The 16,779-nt window shown below is 41.2% G+C and overlaps 2 protein-coding genes across 3 annotated transcripts; one reads left to right on the top strand and one right to left on the bottom strand.

Annotated features, from left to right (window-relative positions):
- Positions 1-1,787: 1,787 nt before the first annotated feature.
- si:dkeyp-121d2.7 (zinc finger protein 467) lies at positions 1,788-9,074 on the bottom strand. Of its 2 annotated transcripts, none has more exons than XM_047354168.1 (5): positions 8,765-9,074; positions 8,028-8,342; positions 6,837-7,105; positions 3,308-3,419; positions 1,788-3,182 (listed from the first exon to the last, which is right to left on the bottom strand). In XM_047354168.1, exons 2-5 carry the CDS (start codon positions 8,326-8,328, stop codon positions 2,155-2,157), a joined length of 1,710 nt encoding a protein of 569 aa, XP_047210124.1. In that variant the 5' UTR covers positions 8,329-8,342; positions 8,765-9,074; the 3' UTR covers positions 1,788-2,154. The 2 variants fall into 2 exon arrangements, with proteins under 2 accessions (XP_047210124.1, XP_047210123.1); XM_047354167.1 differs by having other exon boundaries at positions 8,028-8,350; positions 8,765-9,069.
- A 1,176-nt stretch (positions 9,075-10,250) lies between these two features.
- mif (macrophage migration inhibitory factor) lies at positions 10,251-12,539 on the top strand. The gene is made up of 3 exons (XM_047354189.1): positions 10,251-10,425; positions 12,004-12,176; positions 12,261-12,539. Exons 1-3 carry the CDS (start codon positions 10,318-10,320, stop codon positions 12,325-12,327), a joined length of 348 nt encoding a protein of 115 aa, XP_047210145.1. The 5' UTR covers positions 10,251-10,317; the 3' UTR covers positions 12,328-12,539.
- Positions 12,540-16,779: the final 4,240 nt, after the last annotated feature.

The raw sequence follows: 16,779 nt of genomic DNA, 5'->3' as shown, positions 1-16,779 counted from the left end.
AGCTCTTGCTTATACTGCAAGACAGAGGCTCTAAAACCATTAAAGGTTCTTCAGCTGCGCCCCTCCTCAAAGCCCCTCACACACTTGGAGCACTGCAGATCAGCTGGGAGCTGATGTGTCTTTTATTTAGAGGATTGTCCACCTTGCACCCTTACAAGTAAGGCCAGGGCCAAAACAGTCTCATGAAACGGTGCAGTCTACCCCTCTGTTGCCTTTGAAGCATGGACATTTTTGAGATGGGATACTTTAGTGACAGTAATCTTGAACACATAGACGTTTAGGCCAATTAATGTCTAAAGAGACCGCCCAAATTGATGAGGTTCATTTGTATATGCTCTGTGGAGTTTGTGGAATATTAAATTGTTAAAATCAGAACTTTTACCAAAAAAAGCAACATGTTAGAGGTTTTTTGAATCATAAAGACAATGACTGAGTTATCTTTTACTGTAATAATTGGGTTATATTTCATTTTTATTTGGCTCCCCTCCACTTAAACAAAGCAGCAGGGCTATAAAGTGGCGACAGTAGAATGCAGCACAATTTAACAGAGGCAACAACAATAAAAACATGCATATTACTCAGATGTGCGAACTGGGTGTCCTTCGGTTGGCCATCAGGTGCACACCGCACCATCTCAACTAAAAATGTTGCCACAGTGAGCACAGGGGAAAAGCAGCCCCATAAACTGGTGCCACCTAATGGACAGACGTGCTCATCTAACTGAAGGATCTTCTATTGTGGACAGAAGTGGCTCCTACTGATGGGGCAGCTGCTCTGACTCTGGCTGTTCTGCAGCGCCCTCTACAGGGCCTCTAGCAACTAAATCACCCTCTCTCAGCTTTTCCGACCACTTAACTTTGGCTCCACCTAACCAACACCTAAACCCTCACAGCATTGTCCTCCATATGCAGAGTAGATGACTGAGGATCCAGACTAGACTAGACTGGAGGAGAATGGGTTCCTGGATGCTTCATGTTTGATTCTTCTCACATCTTTAGCAGTTTTTGTTCATCTTTTTTTTCTCAACAGGTTTCTTGCAACCCTGGTAACTATTTGCAACAAAACGTCTGATGGTTCTGTGATTGGGCACCAATATCTGGGCAGTTTTAAGACTGATCCATCCTCCTGACAGACTTTTACTAACTTGCCTGCCTCAGTCAGTCCTAGGTTCATTAACGTAACTCTGGGACATGGAGCCAATGAGAGCAAAAAGTAAAAAAAATAAATAAATACAGGAATAAGATGTCCTCTTTAATCCTGACACTTAAAACCAGAGGGGCACATGTTATTGTTTGTCAAGCACAATACAATTTTACTTGTAATTGATCAGCATTTGTTCCACAGAACATCAGAAGTTATTTAAGTGCAACGTGTTAAACAGTAGGTTTGTATCCTGCCAATAACCCTAAATATGACTTTTGTTACCTTTTCCTGAGTCCTACACTTCTATAGGCTGACTGTGTACATTTGTTGTTTTGAGTTTGGGATTTAAATCTGAAAAACAGTGGAGCACCTGTTTTCCACCTATCTGCACCATTTTAAAAACCTTCTGGAGATGCCTTTGTTAACCGCTGCATTGCTGTTCAGCCTATTTTACTCTACAATGTGGGAAAATTATAGGGAAGTCTTCTAAAAGGACAGGGTAGGGCCAACCGTACAAAAGGATACCTCTCTGGCCCCCACAATATCAGAGTAAAGCTGTCTTTGGAGAGGCTTGAAACAGTAACAGTACTGTGTATGAAACATGAGGTCATCGTTGACCTTAAAATCAAAAAAAGTGCGCAAAGTTTTAGGATGAATCGAAGTGTTTATTTTTGTAACAGAGACCAAAACCCAAAGATACAAAATACAAAGCTTACAAAACTGTTATTTTGGCAGGAAAGGAATAGGACCTTAATACAAGTGAATTATTGATAAAATAATACAAATTTACAATGTAATCTTCCTCATAAATAAGTTCAGGTTTTACATGTTTCCACAAAAAATGTCAGACTTTATTTTCCTGCAATGAAATGAGTTATAGAGTTGATTTCTTGCCAGCAAAAATCACCCACATGTGTGCTTTTAAGCTCAAAGATGATCACAGAGAGTAACACAGTGCACCAATCACATTCATCAACTTCAACTTTCTCCAGAGGTTTTCAGGAGGCAGCTCTAGAAACACTGATGGTTCTTCAGCTGCTCAATTTCAAAGAAGCCCCTGCCGCAGTTGGAGCACTGCAGTGTTGCCTTCTCAGTGTTGTGTATGAGCTGGTGTCTCTTCAAGTACTCCACACGACTGAAGCGTTTCCCGCAGGCCTCGCACCCATACGGACGTTCCCCCGTGTGGATCCGCTGGTGCCGCTCCAGGTTGCCTAGCCGACTGAAGCAGCGCCCACACTGCGGGCAGCGGTGCGGCCGCTCGCCCGTGTGCACCAGATGATGGCGTTCCAGTGAACGTGAGTGTGTGAAGCGTTTCCCACAGATCTCGCAGCAGTGCGGTCGCTCAGCGGCGCAGGCACACTCGTGGTTCTTGAGGGCCCAGGCATGGCTGAAAGTGTTGCCACAGTGGGCACAGGGGAAGAGGCCGCCCTCTGCTCCGCTGCCCTGTAAATGGGCGCCACCTAGTGGACATGGATGCTCATCTAGCTCAGCCTCTGAAGTGAAGCCTCCTCCACACTGTGGACAGAAGTGGAGCAGATCTCCTCCGCCCTCTTCTTCTCCGCTCTCCTCAACGCTTCCAGGAGCAGACAGTTGGGGCAGCAGCTCCGACTCCGCCTGTTCTACAGCGCGCTCTACAGGTTTTACAGTAGTACAGTCAACCTCTCTCAGCTTCTTTGACCAGCCTAGCTTCAGCTCCGCTCCATCAACACCTCCAGCCCTCACAGCATCCTTCACACCAGCTTGCACTACATGGTCCTCCCTCAGCAGAGAGGGATGCTGAGGATCCACCTCTCCTTCCTGCTCCAGTCCATCCAGTCCAATGTACTTCGGAGCCACACTCATCTCGTTTCCTTGCACCACCTCTGCATCACGCTGCAATGTTGTCCTGGAAGCCTGCTCACGGCCTCTCTCAGCTCGCAGTGCAGATTCCAGACCTCGAAGCTCATCCATCGTCATGCCCCCATCTGATGGTTCGGAACGGTTCAGAGCCCAGTCTTCCTCTCCTTTCTGATGAAGAGTTGGGGGGCGATCTGGGAGGTCTGCAGGGCGGACACAGAAGGAGGAAAGAGTTGTGTGAGGAATAATTTCCACTTTCTTTAAAACTGCTTGTCTCTAACAATTTCTAACTTGCCCTCCCTTAGTCCAAGTGTCCTGAGCTCATTACCTTCAACCTGGGGTTTTGAGCCAGTGTGGAGGTTCTGGTTGGGCGGATTCATCTTCAGAGCCTCCTTTATGAGCGTCAGAGAAGCAGGCAGATAGCCCTCAGTTTGAGAAAACTGCACAGAAACCAGAGGACGAGAGACCAAACAGCTGAGACAAAGGAAGGAGGTTTGTCTGTAAATAAGTTAAAACAATTTGTTTTATTCAGATTTAACAGTCATTATGCTCAAATATTCAATATCAAATATTGTGATACTGTTTGTAGTTAAGTAGAGGAACTGATTTCAATAAAACCAGAATGCAACATCTGATTTCAGTTTTTTACTAAAAAGATAATCAGGACAACAAAAAGGTTTTGCTAATAGCAGACATTATATACTATAATAAACTATATATATTTTTTTCCAAGCTCTTAGACATTAATTGAATTGTTAGGTCTGTGTAGGATTCACATGGTCAATTGATAAGTTTGACATTTTTGTAAATAGTAAAAGGAAAGTCACCACACCTTATCCTAAAAACCAGCTGTCAAAGACATCTGTAAATGACTTCCTAGCACGTCTAAAACTAAAATAATTGAAGCGTATATAACTGTAGAGGGCTGGGAGTGGGTAGAAAAACACATTTACATGAAGCCATTTCTTCAGATTCAAACATAGTTAAACAACCACTGTTGATGTGGGTGATATGTGTCTTAAAAGTAAAAATGAAAGCCAAGGCATGACTGCTCTTTACTTGAATTCGCATTGGAACATGATTTATTTTCCGAAGTCTGCAAATAAACATCAAAACTAGCAATAAGCATATTGTAAATGTGCTGTCGATTGGTAAAGTATGGCTAGTATCATCAGTAAAGAACTTTATTAAATGAAACACTTGCTGTTATTGTCAACTGCGATGCACGGTGGTGGGTGAGTCATCTTTGGCCTTGTGTTTCAGTCAGGGACACTGGAAGCATTAGACAGATAATCAATTTTTTTGTGTCATTCAATCTGTGAAAAAACCACATTTAAGAGGTAGATGGTTTCTGGCGAGCAATAACGATGCTTAATATGCCTCAAAATTCAAAACTACTTTAAAGCTAAAAGTAGACCTAGCAATTGACCCAAAGATTTGTAAATCCTCGGGAAAAGAAGAAGTGTCTAAACCATCACAGTAAGCATTTACGTATGGCATTGTTATAGTGATGAAGTCTATTTGTAAATGGTTCTTGACAGAAACACACAGTGACATAAAATATTCAGGCTCCTAAACTCAAGGGATGCACCAGTGTTGCTCTACTCATAAAAGCCTGCCAAAAGGAATAATACCCTTAAGTTACATAATTGTGAAGATAAAGCAATAGGATACAATGGTTTAATTTTTCTACACATGAAAATCTAAAAAGTAAAGTGTGGATTTGTCTTCAGCCCTTCTGAGTGAATGTTTTGTAGAACCACCTGTTGTTGTAATTAAGTTCCAAGTCTTTTGGGGTTTGTCTCTCCCAGCTTTCCACAACTAAAGGCTGAAATATTTGCTTATTTTTTTTTCCAAATGAGCTCAAGCTCAGTCAGACTGGATGGAGAGCATCTCTGAATATTAATTTTTAAATCTTAGCACAGATTCTCTGTTGGATTTATCTCTCATCTTTGCCTGGACTATTCAAACACATGAATATGTTTTGATCTAAACCATTCAGCCGTAGCTCTTTATGTTTTGGGTTACTGTCCTGCTGGAAGATGAATCTTTGTCCCAGTCACAAGACTTTTAAATATAAACAGGTTTTCTTCTTTTAAATAATAGTTAGCTCCATCCATCCATCTTCCTACCAACACTGATCAGCATTCCTGTCGCTGCTGAAGAAACAGACCTGAGCTGTGGTTCCCTGCAGCTCCTCCAGAGTTACCATGGGCCTCTCAAAAGCTTCACTAATCAATAATATAATATAATATATTATAATGGCAATGTTTTCAGTTAATCGATTAATAAGCAAATAGCAAAAGGTGCCTAATAGATTTTTTATTTATTTACAAAGTTCAGCAAATGACATATTTTAGAGTCAGTTAACAACTATTCGATTACTAAATTAGCTATTTATTTTACTAATCCGATTAGTTGTTTCAGCCCTGATATATATATGTTATATATTATATTAAATATATCTACATGCTTTGCAAGTGGGAAACCTGCAAAATTGGCCGTGTATCAAATACTTGTTGTCTCAACTGTATGCAATAATGTACCAAACAAAAAATTGTAAAAAAACTTTAAATATGTTATATTTTAGATTCCTTAAAGTAGCCGCCCTTTGCTGTGATGACTGAAATATTAATCTTTGGCTGTCTTTCAATGAACCTCTGGGAAGTTTTTTCAAGACTCTTTGGAAAACCATTTCAGATGACCACCTCATGAAGCTCATGGAGAAAATGCTAAGACCGTAAAGCAATAATCCAAGCAAAGGGTGGCTTTTTGGAAGAATCTAAAATGTAAACAATTTTAGAGTTTTTTCACACTTTTTGTTTACTGTGTAATTTCATGTGTTTTCATTCATAGTTTTGTAGCCTTTGGTGAGAATCTACAATTGAAATAGTCATAAAAATAAAGAGACCCATTAAGTCTATCTAAAACTTTTGACCGGTAGTGACCTGTCTGCTTTGTTTTCCATAGATATAGTTATAGTAAGACATTTTCGGCTGCTCCCTCATTCAGAGATCGCCACAGCAAGTCCTTACAACTTGCACACAGACTTGGCAGAGGTTTTACAGTGGATGCCATTCCTGACGCAAGCGGGATCCGAACCCGAGTCCCTCATATCATACACCACCACAGACGGACTAGAAGAGATAAAGTTATACTGAAATTAAATTACACAAGGATGGACTCTAATTTACTAATCAGGTGACTTCTGAAGGCAATCAGTTGCACTGGTTTTATTTAGGGGTCATGGAGTAAAGAGAGCTAAATAAAAATGCACGCCACACTTTTCAGATTTAGATTTTGAGAGCCCTCAATCTTTTTCCTTCAACCTCACTATACAATAAGATACACTGCAGCTTGTGGTTGTTGTGAATAATTTTACGAGGTACTGTAAATACATTCCTTAAAACGTTTGTAATGTAAACGTGTTATCTTTATTGTGTACCAACTTTTTCAGGTGTCAGTGTTCCAGATTTGTATCTCTTCATTGTATTTGTTCACCAAACCTTGTAAGACTTAGCTGGAAGGTACACATGGCACTTGGTCATGTGGCTGCACAGCAAAAAGCTTCTCATCTCTGCCTGGATTAATTATAAAAGGTTGTTGTACTTGAGAGTTGAAGATTTCCACTCAAAGGGAACTCTTGAAGCTAAAAATCAAATCAGCAGCCTTCTCTTTATGGTTAGCTTCTCTGCTGTGATTTGCTGGTGGAAAATATAAGTGAAACTCTCGTTACCTCTGCTCATTATCTCTCTGTCAACATTCCTACTCAGTGTACATGAAGCTGCCGAGCAACGCGGTGATGCTGCGCCACTTTCTCCTCCTACTCCTCCTCCGAGAAAGTCTGTCTCCCTCACCTCCTCTTTGATGTTGCCGTTCTCCTCCCCCTTGCCGCCGAGGCTGCCCTCCCCGTCCTCGTCATCCACCATCTCTCCCTCGTCTTCCTCATCCCGGGGGAACTGGACAAGGTACGCCTCCCTGGGCTCCTTCCCCCCTCTTCCTCCTCGTCCCGTTTCTATGCCTGATGCTCCAGTTCCTCCTCCCCCGCCACCTCCTCCTTCCTCCCACACACCTCCTGGCCATCCTTTGCCATGGGCTGTTGCTGGGACCTTTTTCAGCTTGCCTCCTGTAGAGAGGGGAGGGTGGTGAAGGAAGGACAGGAGGGAGGTGTGGAGACAGAGGGCACAGGGAGACAGAAGATGAAATATGAGGGGGAGAGAGATGATTGGAAGGCAAAGAGTGAAGGATGAAGGAGAGGAGAGGGGCGTGAGGTAGGAAACGTGGAAGAGGAACATGGGGGAGATTGGAGAGGCAGATTGGAAAATAAGTGGAACAGAGGTTGGGGTGAAGGAGAGAAGACATCAACCAGGGGGAGGAGTAAGCATAATGAACAAGTGAGGAGAGGGGGCATAGAAGGACACATAGGAGAGCGGGAAGGAGGAAAAAAATATGTGACAGAAATGACAGAGGAGAGGAAGAAGTGGAGTTGTTGAGAAGAAGGAGAAATGGGATGACATGTTGAAGGAGACCATGAAGAAGTGGAAAAAAGAAGAGAGAAGTTGTGTGTAATTATGGAGGGTGGAGAGAGAAGCAGGAGAGAAAAGGAGGCGGGGGAGTGAATGTGTGTGTGTGCAACATGATCAAGGAGTGAAACAGAGCAGGAGGAGGAGATGGGAAGGAAAGCGGAAGGAGGAGCAGGAAGGGGAGGAGGGAGACAGAAGGAGAGGAGCAAGGCAGGAAGGGAGGGAGCAAAAGCAGAGAGGAGAGGGAGGAACAGAATGTAGTGGAAAGAGAGAAGAGGGGGAGGTGAAGGATAGAGGGAGAGATCATGAAGAGGAGGAGGCGGAGGACGAGGAAGGGAGGAGGGAGGGAGAGAGATCAGCTCTTCCCAGATGGTTTCCAACAAAACAAGTGTGTCAGTGTCTGCACAGTAAGATTAAAGCTTCTTTCAACTGAAACACACATACAGACGTGTTGAAACTGATAGAAATGTAAGTTATAGAAAGGCTGTGGTAACATCTTCAAGCACACTACCCTAAAATACTTACGGGCGATGTCAACTTTCCGTTTCGGCCGCCCTCCGACCTCCTCCCCTGCAGCCAGCCCGGCGTTGCGGCGGCTGGCCGCCCAGCCCATTCCGTACTTGCGCTCCGTCCTCAGCTTGCTCTCGGTGAGCTTGAGCCGCAGCTTGAGAGCCTCGTTCTCCTTCCTGTTCAGGGACAGCTCCACCAGGTAGTCGTTCACGGTCTCCTGGAAGAGCTTGCTGATCTCGCACACCGAGGCGCGGATCAGGCTGTCCATAACGGCCGTCAGATGCGTCTCAAAAGCGCTCACCGACTCCTCCATCATCTCGACTCGGAGAGCTGAGGACCTGACCAACACTCCACATTATTGTACTGATTACTGCATTAACGCATTAACGAAAATGTACGAAACTGGATGCTGAAAGTTGATCATATCGGATCGATTAGGGAAATAGAAAACCACCGACCTCGCAAGTGTCCGTTACTTTAAATAAGCTAGCTGCTACTGTCTTGTAATCAACTGTTAATCTCAAGAGGACTCTGTAAATATGCACTTACCACACCTGTAACAATTTAATTACATCGGAAACCTTCCCTTTAACCGTTTGAACCGTAGCCTCGATCATATGCTAGTTTAATAAATATCAGGCGCAAAATCTCCGTCAATTTTGTAAACTCTGTAACATATAAGTATGTTTGAAGTGGAACGCAGCAGGGTCTCCAGAGCTAGCAGCAAGGCTAATTTAGCTCTTCATACGCACCTTTTGCTGATGCTTCCCAACGTATTAACTTATCAGACGTAAAATAAAAACACACTATTACGCTGGGTTTTAGCAGTGAGTACGCCGTGGGAAGCGGCGACAAGGAAGCGCAGTCCAACTTCAGCCCGCTCCGTCTGCCTTCTGCTGCCGCTGCCACTGTTTTCCTCCTCGGCTCCTTCAGCTCTGCTCATGGTGCTTGCCCACTACCGTAACTGTACTACTACGACTTTCAGCGCAACGTAAAAAATACTTTTACTGTAATGCTTGTCCCGGTGGGACTACTGGGGACAGATCAGTCCCTATTGGGGCTCTAATAAAGCTCAACAAGCTGATAAAGAAGGCTGGCTCTGTTCTGGGGACTCCTTTGGAACCTCTGGAGATCATTGTGGAAAGACGGATTCTTCATAAAATGAAGAACATTATGGAGAACCCTGAGCATCCTCTTCATGAGACTGTCCTACAACAACAGAGTGTCTTCAGTCAGAGGCTTCTTCAGATCTGCTGTAAGACGGAGCGCTACAGGAAATCCTTCCTGCCCACAGCCATCAGCATCTACAACGGCTCTTTGAAGAAACCTACATAATATGAGCTATAACAACATTTAATTTCCCTTTGGGATTAATAAAGTATTTTTGAATTGAATTGAATTGAATCATACATATGGCCTTATCTCAGGGATGAAGGTGTCTCAAATTGATCCTAACGCAATATTTATTGGATTATACCTGGGCAGATTGCCTGGAATAGATAAGAAGCACACTGAAACCACCCCAAGCTAAGTTAGGGTGTTCTTGGTCTTGATCGTCTATAAAGGCAAAATCAACCCCGGTAGGTGACAAAAAAGAATCAAAATAAAAATCTGAAGTGACTGAATTAAACAACAAAATTGCATCATTTCAGGGGTACATTTAGGGATATGTAATTGTGAAACAAAATTTAAGATGCAGGAAGTGACATGTAGACTAACTTGTTTTTCAGATGGGAAGTCACCATATCTTGAGAAACTAATGCAGCCTAAATAAGGACTTGAGAAAGCTCTTCTCGTTGTGACTGTGTTAGCTCTGTTATCGGTATGCAAAACAGCCAAATAAATTAGAATAGAACTACAATGTAGAAATAATTAAACAATTTATTTAGGTAATTATTAGATTATTCACTGTGTATTGTGTATAGAGAATGGATTGTTTGGTTAGTTGACTGGTAGACTATTTTCAGAGCCCCGTTTAATAATATTCCAATGATTTTATAGCACTTCTTTTGCCTATTATGCCATACAAATCCTTTTTGAATGTTGAAATAAATTTATACCCGAATGACAATATTAAATAGATCAACTAACACCAGAATGTGTCAAAAATACGCATAAGCGCACCCTGAGGAGCTCAAGCATTTGTCTTCCAGGATGAAAGGGGGCGCTGTGATCAATTTGGTACTTTGTTTCCGGAACTGAAAAAGAGGAAGAGGAAATTCTCGCGTCTTCTTCCGTTCGAGAACAGGAGAAGAAGAAAGCATCCGCAGCTGCTCGACCAGTGGAGGCAAATACAGCGTTAACCATGCCGATGTTCGTGGTGAACACCAACGTGGCTAAAAGCGACGTCCCCGCGGCTCTGCTGTCCGAGGCCACAGAGGAGCTGGCCAAAGCCATGGGCAAACCCGCGCAGGTAGGCCTGGGGTCGCTCGATGCTGCAGGATCAGTGTGGACCTCATCATATATGCCCTTATTGTTTCACATGGATCAAATTAAGTTTTTGCTGTTATGTAATGTCTCATGTTTCATATCTACTCAAATACAGAGACAGTTTCATGTGCTATGTGAACAGATCCTTGTGAAACTCTGCAAACATGGCCTGGACTGAGCGTTGATGAATGATTAACCAAATGGGGGCAACCTATTTGAAGCAAAACTAATAATATTAAATTAAAGTCTATGCTTAATAGCTTTGATCTGCATAGATCTTCCCGAAAAATTAACCTAGACGAAACTATTAAAGGCTGCTGCACATGCTCGGAGGATAGAAATACAAGTAAGCAGGGCCAAAATAGATATGCGGTTACATATTTAACAAATTTACTTTTTTTTGTAATAAAAATGTTTCATATTCCACCAATGCTCCTTGAAGGGAAAAAATATTATTTAAAGGGGTCACAGGAATATTATATATGACATTTTTTATAAATGCCAGTTTTAACATCAGTCATCACTATATTTAAAAATATTAATTAATTTTCACAATTGTTATCCCTTAAAATGTCACATTTAGCAGATGGAGCCTCTAGGTTTTTATTTTTGGAGGGAAGGGGGGCTTCATCTAAGCTTGGTAATGCCAAAAACTTGGCGGCAATATTGACTTAGATCAATTTTTATTTAATTTCTTTGCACAAAGGTGTTTGTGCATGGAGAAATGTCTTTAGGTATTATAAATCTGTAAACCATGAAATTTGAAGGATATTGAACAAGGTGGGACTAAACCAGAATGGAATGTCACAATTAGCACAGTAACATAAAGATAGCACCCTTAAGGCCCAATTTTTATAGTTTATATACAAAAAAAAGTTGATTTGGGGTTTAGCTACTCTTTAAAATATGCGTTTTGCATCGGAATCAATGGCACATAAAATGTTTTAGGGACACGGAGTGCTCTGTTTCTGTTAAAAGGCACATAAAAGCCTTGAAACACAGTAGCATTACAGTAAAATCACATTCTAATACTTAGTTTGAGGCTGTTTTCCCTAATGGTCTTTTTTTTTTTTTTTTTTCAACAATGCATTGCTTTGACCAATTCCTGTAAGTTTTAGCATATTGATCATTACAATCGATATCAGGTGTGCATGAGTGACCGGCAAACTGGCCAAACATTTTATCAGCTTATTGTTTGTCAAAGCATTTAACTTGAAATCAACTTCCCAAACTGCCATTTTGCACATACTGATATGGTAAAGACTATTGCATTTTCATATATTGTGCAGCTGTATCTGAAATAATAACAAAAGACACAAAATAAGAAATATAAATGAGAAAATAAAAAAGAAAGCAGCTGTAGGGTCATACAGTTAAATGTAATTTTTGTGAAAATGTACAAAAATACAGTCAGTCTTAAATTGATAATTATACAAAATTCGATAAGTGTCTATACTAAATAGGACCTGCATCCCCACCTGTCATCTGTGTTCCTTTCTAAAACCAATCCCCCCCATTTCTATGTGACTCTATTTTTCTGCATCTGTCTTGCATACACCAGTACATTGCTGTGCACATCAACCCAGACCAAATGATGATGTTTGGAGGAAAGGGAGACCCCTGCGCACTCTGCTCCCTCCACAGCATCGGCAAGATCAGCGGCGCTCACAACAAGCACTATTCGAAACTCCTGTGTGGACTGCTCAACAAACACTTGGGCGTCTCTCCTGACAGGTAACAAATGCACCACGGCCACTTTATGAGGTGTAACGACGAGGCCAGCTCCCATTAACCTGTTAATTATGGTGTCTGTTTCAGGATTTACATTAACTTTGTGGACATGGATGCAGCCAATGTGGCCTGGAACAACAGTACGTTTGGCTGAGATGGAGGTCAAAACTGACACAGAAGACCATTCCAGCATTTTCCTACTTTACAGACATAATAAAAAGTAATGAAATTAACAAAGACATTCAGAAATTAACATTAGAACGGTCAGAATACTGTAGCGCTTGTGTAAGAAGCACTTAAATGGACCCTTTTGCTTTGCACTGAATCCCTTCCCATTCAAATAAAGCAACCTCTGTAGATCATGAATGAATCTGTGTTTTCTTTGGTTGTCTCCACACTTGTAAAAAGTTAATGTGTCACAAAGCCTGAGTGTTTGAACTAGTTTTTATTTTTTTATTTTACACAGCACATACACTGTAGAACCACAACAAATCCAGAAGGAAAACAAACACAAGTTACTGGTGAGATAAAAAAAAATATAATGGCTTTTTTCTTCCAGGAGAAAATATGTAAACCTACTAAAATATATATATATATACAAAAAGGACAAAACCACAGAGAATAAAATGCAACTATCTAAAATAATTCTAAATATAGTTAAGTATATAAACTGCTAAAAAAAAAATAAAGGGAACACTCAAATAACACATCCTAGATCTGAATGAATGAAATGTTCTCATTGAATACTTTGTTCTGTAAAAAGTTGAATGTGCTGACAACAAAATCACACAAAAATCAATGGAAATCAAATTTATTAACCAACGGAGGCCTGGATTTGGAGTCACACACAAAATTAAAGTGGAAAAACACACTACAGTCTGATCCGACTTTGATGTAATGTCTGAGGGGTCTGAGGATCTCATCTCGGTACCTAATGTCAGTCAGGCTACCTCTGGTGAGCACATGGAGGGCCATGCAGCCCTCCAAAGAAATGTCACCCCACACCATTACTGACCCACTGCCAAACCGGTCATGCTGAAGGATGTTGCAGGCAGCAGATCGCTCTACACAGTGTCTCCAGACTCTGTCACGTCTGTCACATGTGCTCAGTGTGAATCTGCTTTCATCTGTGAAGAGCACAGGGTGCCAGTGGTGAATTTGCCAATCCTGGTGTTCTCTGGCAAATACCAAGCGTCCTGCACGGTGTTGGGCTGTGAGCACAACCCCCATTTGTGGACGTCGGGCCCTCATACCATCCTCATGGAGTCGGTTTCTAACCTTTTGTGCAGACACATGCACATTTGTGTCCTGCTGGAGGTCATTTTGCAGGGCTCTGGCAGTGCTCCTCCTGTTACTCCTTCCATAAAGGCGGAGGTAGCGGTCCTGCTGCTGGGTTGTTGCCCTACTACGGCCTCCTCCACGTCTCCTGGTGTACTGGCCTGTCTCCTGGTAGCACCTCCAGGCTCTGGACACTACGCTGACAGACACAGCAAACCTTCTTGCCACAGCTCGCATTGATGTGCCATCCTGGATGAGCTGCACTACCTGAGCCACTTGTGTGGGTTGTAGAGTCCGTCTCATGCTACCACGAGTGTGAAAGCACCACCAACATTCAAAAATGACCAAAACATCAGCCAGAAAGCTTAGGTACTGAGAAGTGGTCTGTGGTCCCCACCTGCAGAACCACTCCTTTATTGAGTGTGTCTTGCTAATCACCAAAGATTTCCCCCTGTTGTCTATTTCATTTGCACAACAGCTGTGAAATTGATTGTCAATCAGTGCTGCTTCCTAAGTGGACAGTTTGATTTCACAGAAGTTTGATTTACTTGGAGTAATATTGTGTTGTTTAAGTGTTCCCTTTATTTTTTTGACCAGTGTATAAATAAGTTAGATGATATCGATCTAGCTATATTTTCTCAAAAGGTATTTTCCATCTTTAAAATGTTTAAGAGAGATTGGAGGGCAGTTTCAATAGAACTGTTCCATGATTTGAACTCCCATATATTGAATGAAAAATTTACTGTCTAGTATGAAACATTGGGAAGTCCAGTTTATGTAACCGTCAAGTAATATGACTTAATTAAATTGAAAGCAGTTGCAAAAACATCGCTAAGGGGTCAAGCAGTTGTACGATTGCTAATCAAAGGCCTTTTCATTGCAAAGTCAATTGCAGGTTACCTCTGGTTGTTTCTTGTTCAATGTGCCCTTAGACAACAGTAGTGAGAAAGTGAGGCAGTATATGTGAAATTAAGACTCTGAAACTGGAGTTGGCATCAATGCTTTTACTACAGTTAACAAACTGTCTTTAGTTGTCATGTGGCAGGATTTAAAAACTGTATAACTGGCCGTTACAGATATCCAGCAAACCTGTTTGGATTTCCATTGTCTAAGAAGGCACGGAAACAATCTTTCAAACTTGACCATCAGGACACGTGTGTTTGTCAGTAAAAACAAGTGTTGGAATAGTGATTCCAAAGATTGGGATCGGGTCAGAATGGCTGCTTAAGAGGAAAAAATGTTTCATATGGTTTGCATTCTTCAGAAGACGTGGGTGGTAAATAGTTACATTTACTTTAAATAACTTTTAGAATAAAATGTACTTCTAGGAGAACTTTTGCTCCACTATAATTGTTACTTCTATTTGAGTAATACCATGGCCTCGGCCTTGGAGGAGCTGATCTTCATCCCAGCCGCTTCACACTCGGCTGCGAACCGCCCCAGTGCATGCTGTAGGTCTTGGCTAGAGGGGGCCAGCTGCACCACGTCATCTGCAAAATAAAGAGAAGAAATCCACTGGTGGTCCCCAAACCAGATCCCCTCCGGCCCTTGGCTGCGCCTAGAAATCCTGTCCATAAAAGTTATGAACAGGACTGGTGATATTTTTGTCCTTTTAAATAACTTTTGTTGGAAACATTTAAAATACTTAGTAGGGTCTGAATTGCTATGCTCAAGTTATGTTTAATAATGTGTGAAATAAAATGCATTGTGTAACTTAGTGGCCTGCTAACAGGCCTCTGCGTGTGTTTGACTTAGATAAAATTTGCCCGGCAACAGTGAAGATATATCAGACAGTTCAACTGACATCTGATAAAGTGTATGTATTTTCTTTGCATGTACACGCCTTGCTTTTGAATAAAAACAGCTGAAGCTGGAGAGGAGACCAGAAGCGTTTGTGGTGAGCAGCAACGTGGCTGCAGCGTTTCTCCCTGGCCGGCCAGAAAAAACTTGACTGCGCAGTCTTTGTGTTTTTATTTTTACTATAACACTTTATATTTTTGTCCGCCTGATTACATCGTTTTCACGAACTGAATCTGATGTTATCAGTTACTTGAGTAGCTTTTATACTCGAATATATTTTTTGGATGACTACTTTTTACTTCTTCCTAAGTAAAAATGAGATGGCTAACATGAGATGGCTAACAAATGGGAATATTCGCAATGTTAAAATGTCAACATCCGTTGTATATTGCATTCATTCGCCGCTATGTCTGATGTTCACCAATAAACCGGGGTTTCTTTCAGTACACCTTCGTATTTCTGACCTTTGAATAGCAGGGAAGAGTATATGTTTTAGTTTAGAAACTTAGAATGCTCAGGTTTACAAGTAGCAAAATTGAAAGAAGTTGTAAAAAAATATATTTAATTCTTCTGTTATATGTTAAACTCGCAGCTTAATTTCCCGCATTTGTTATGTTAGATGCATCTCACATTTGGCAGTTTTTTTTTTTTCATTTTTTGTTAATCTGGTTAAACATAGGACCACTTTTGTCACCTTTTAGATCTTTTCTTGAAATCAATGTGTATTTTACCCGGGATTTTTGTACTTCTAATATGTGCCATGAACGGTTTTCAGGGGTTCGAAAATGTTAATTACGATGTACATCGAATGCAGCAGCGGACGCAACTGCAGCGTAACAGGTCGTGTGATAACACGTCAACCAATCACAGTAAAGCACATTTCCGCTTAAATGGGATAGCTGCGTCCTAGAGAACTAGAGCATAAAAGATCAAATTTGGTACAGAATGATAAGGCAACTTGGTGGAAAATCGAAAGATATAATATTACAATTATATAATAAAATATGGGAGGAGGGAAAATTACCACTGAGCTGGAAGGAATCAGTTATAGTACCAATAGCTAAACCAGGAAAAGATCAATCAAATCCAGGAAATTATAGACCAATAGCCTTAACATCAAATCTATGTAAAATAATGGAAAAAATGATTAATAGTAGACTAGTATATTATTTAAATAATAAAGGATATATGTCAAAATATCAAAGTGGTTTTAGAAAAGGGAGGAGTACTAATGACCCAATGCTATGTTTAGAGCATGAAATTAGAAGAGCACAGGTAAATAAAGAAAGTGTAGTGGCAGTATTTTTTGATATAGAAAAAGCATATGATATGATGTGGGTGGAAGGATTATTAATTAAATTACAAATACTGGGCATTAAAGGGAAAATATTTAAATGGATCAAAGACTTTTTAACAAATAGGAAAATACAAGTTAGAATTGGGGAAGTGATCTCAGGAAAATATATAGTAGAAAATGGAACTCCACAGTGGAGTATTATAAGTCCGTTATTGTTTTCAATTATGATAA

The sequence above is a fragment of the Girardinichthys multiradiatus genome, chromosome 23 (genome assembly GCF_021462225.1).
Source record: "Girardinichthys multiradiatus isolate DD_20200921_A chromosome 23, DD_fGirMul_XY1, whole genome shotgun sequence".
Taxonomy (NCBI): Eukaryota; Metazoa; Chordata; class Actinopteri; order Cyprinodontiformes; family Goodeidae; genus Girardinichthys; species Girardinichthys multiradiatus.
The sequence above is the reverse complement of the archived record's forward strand: the minus strand, read 5'-3'. Positions and strand labels throughout refer to the sequence as shown.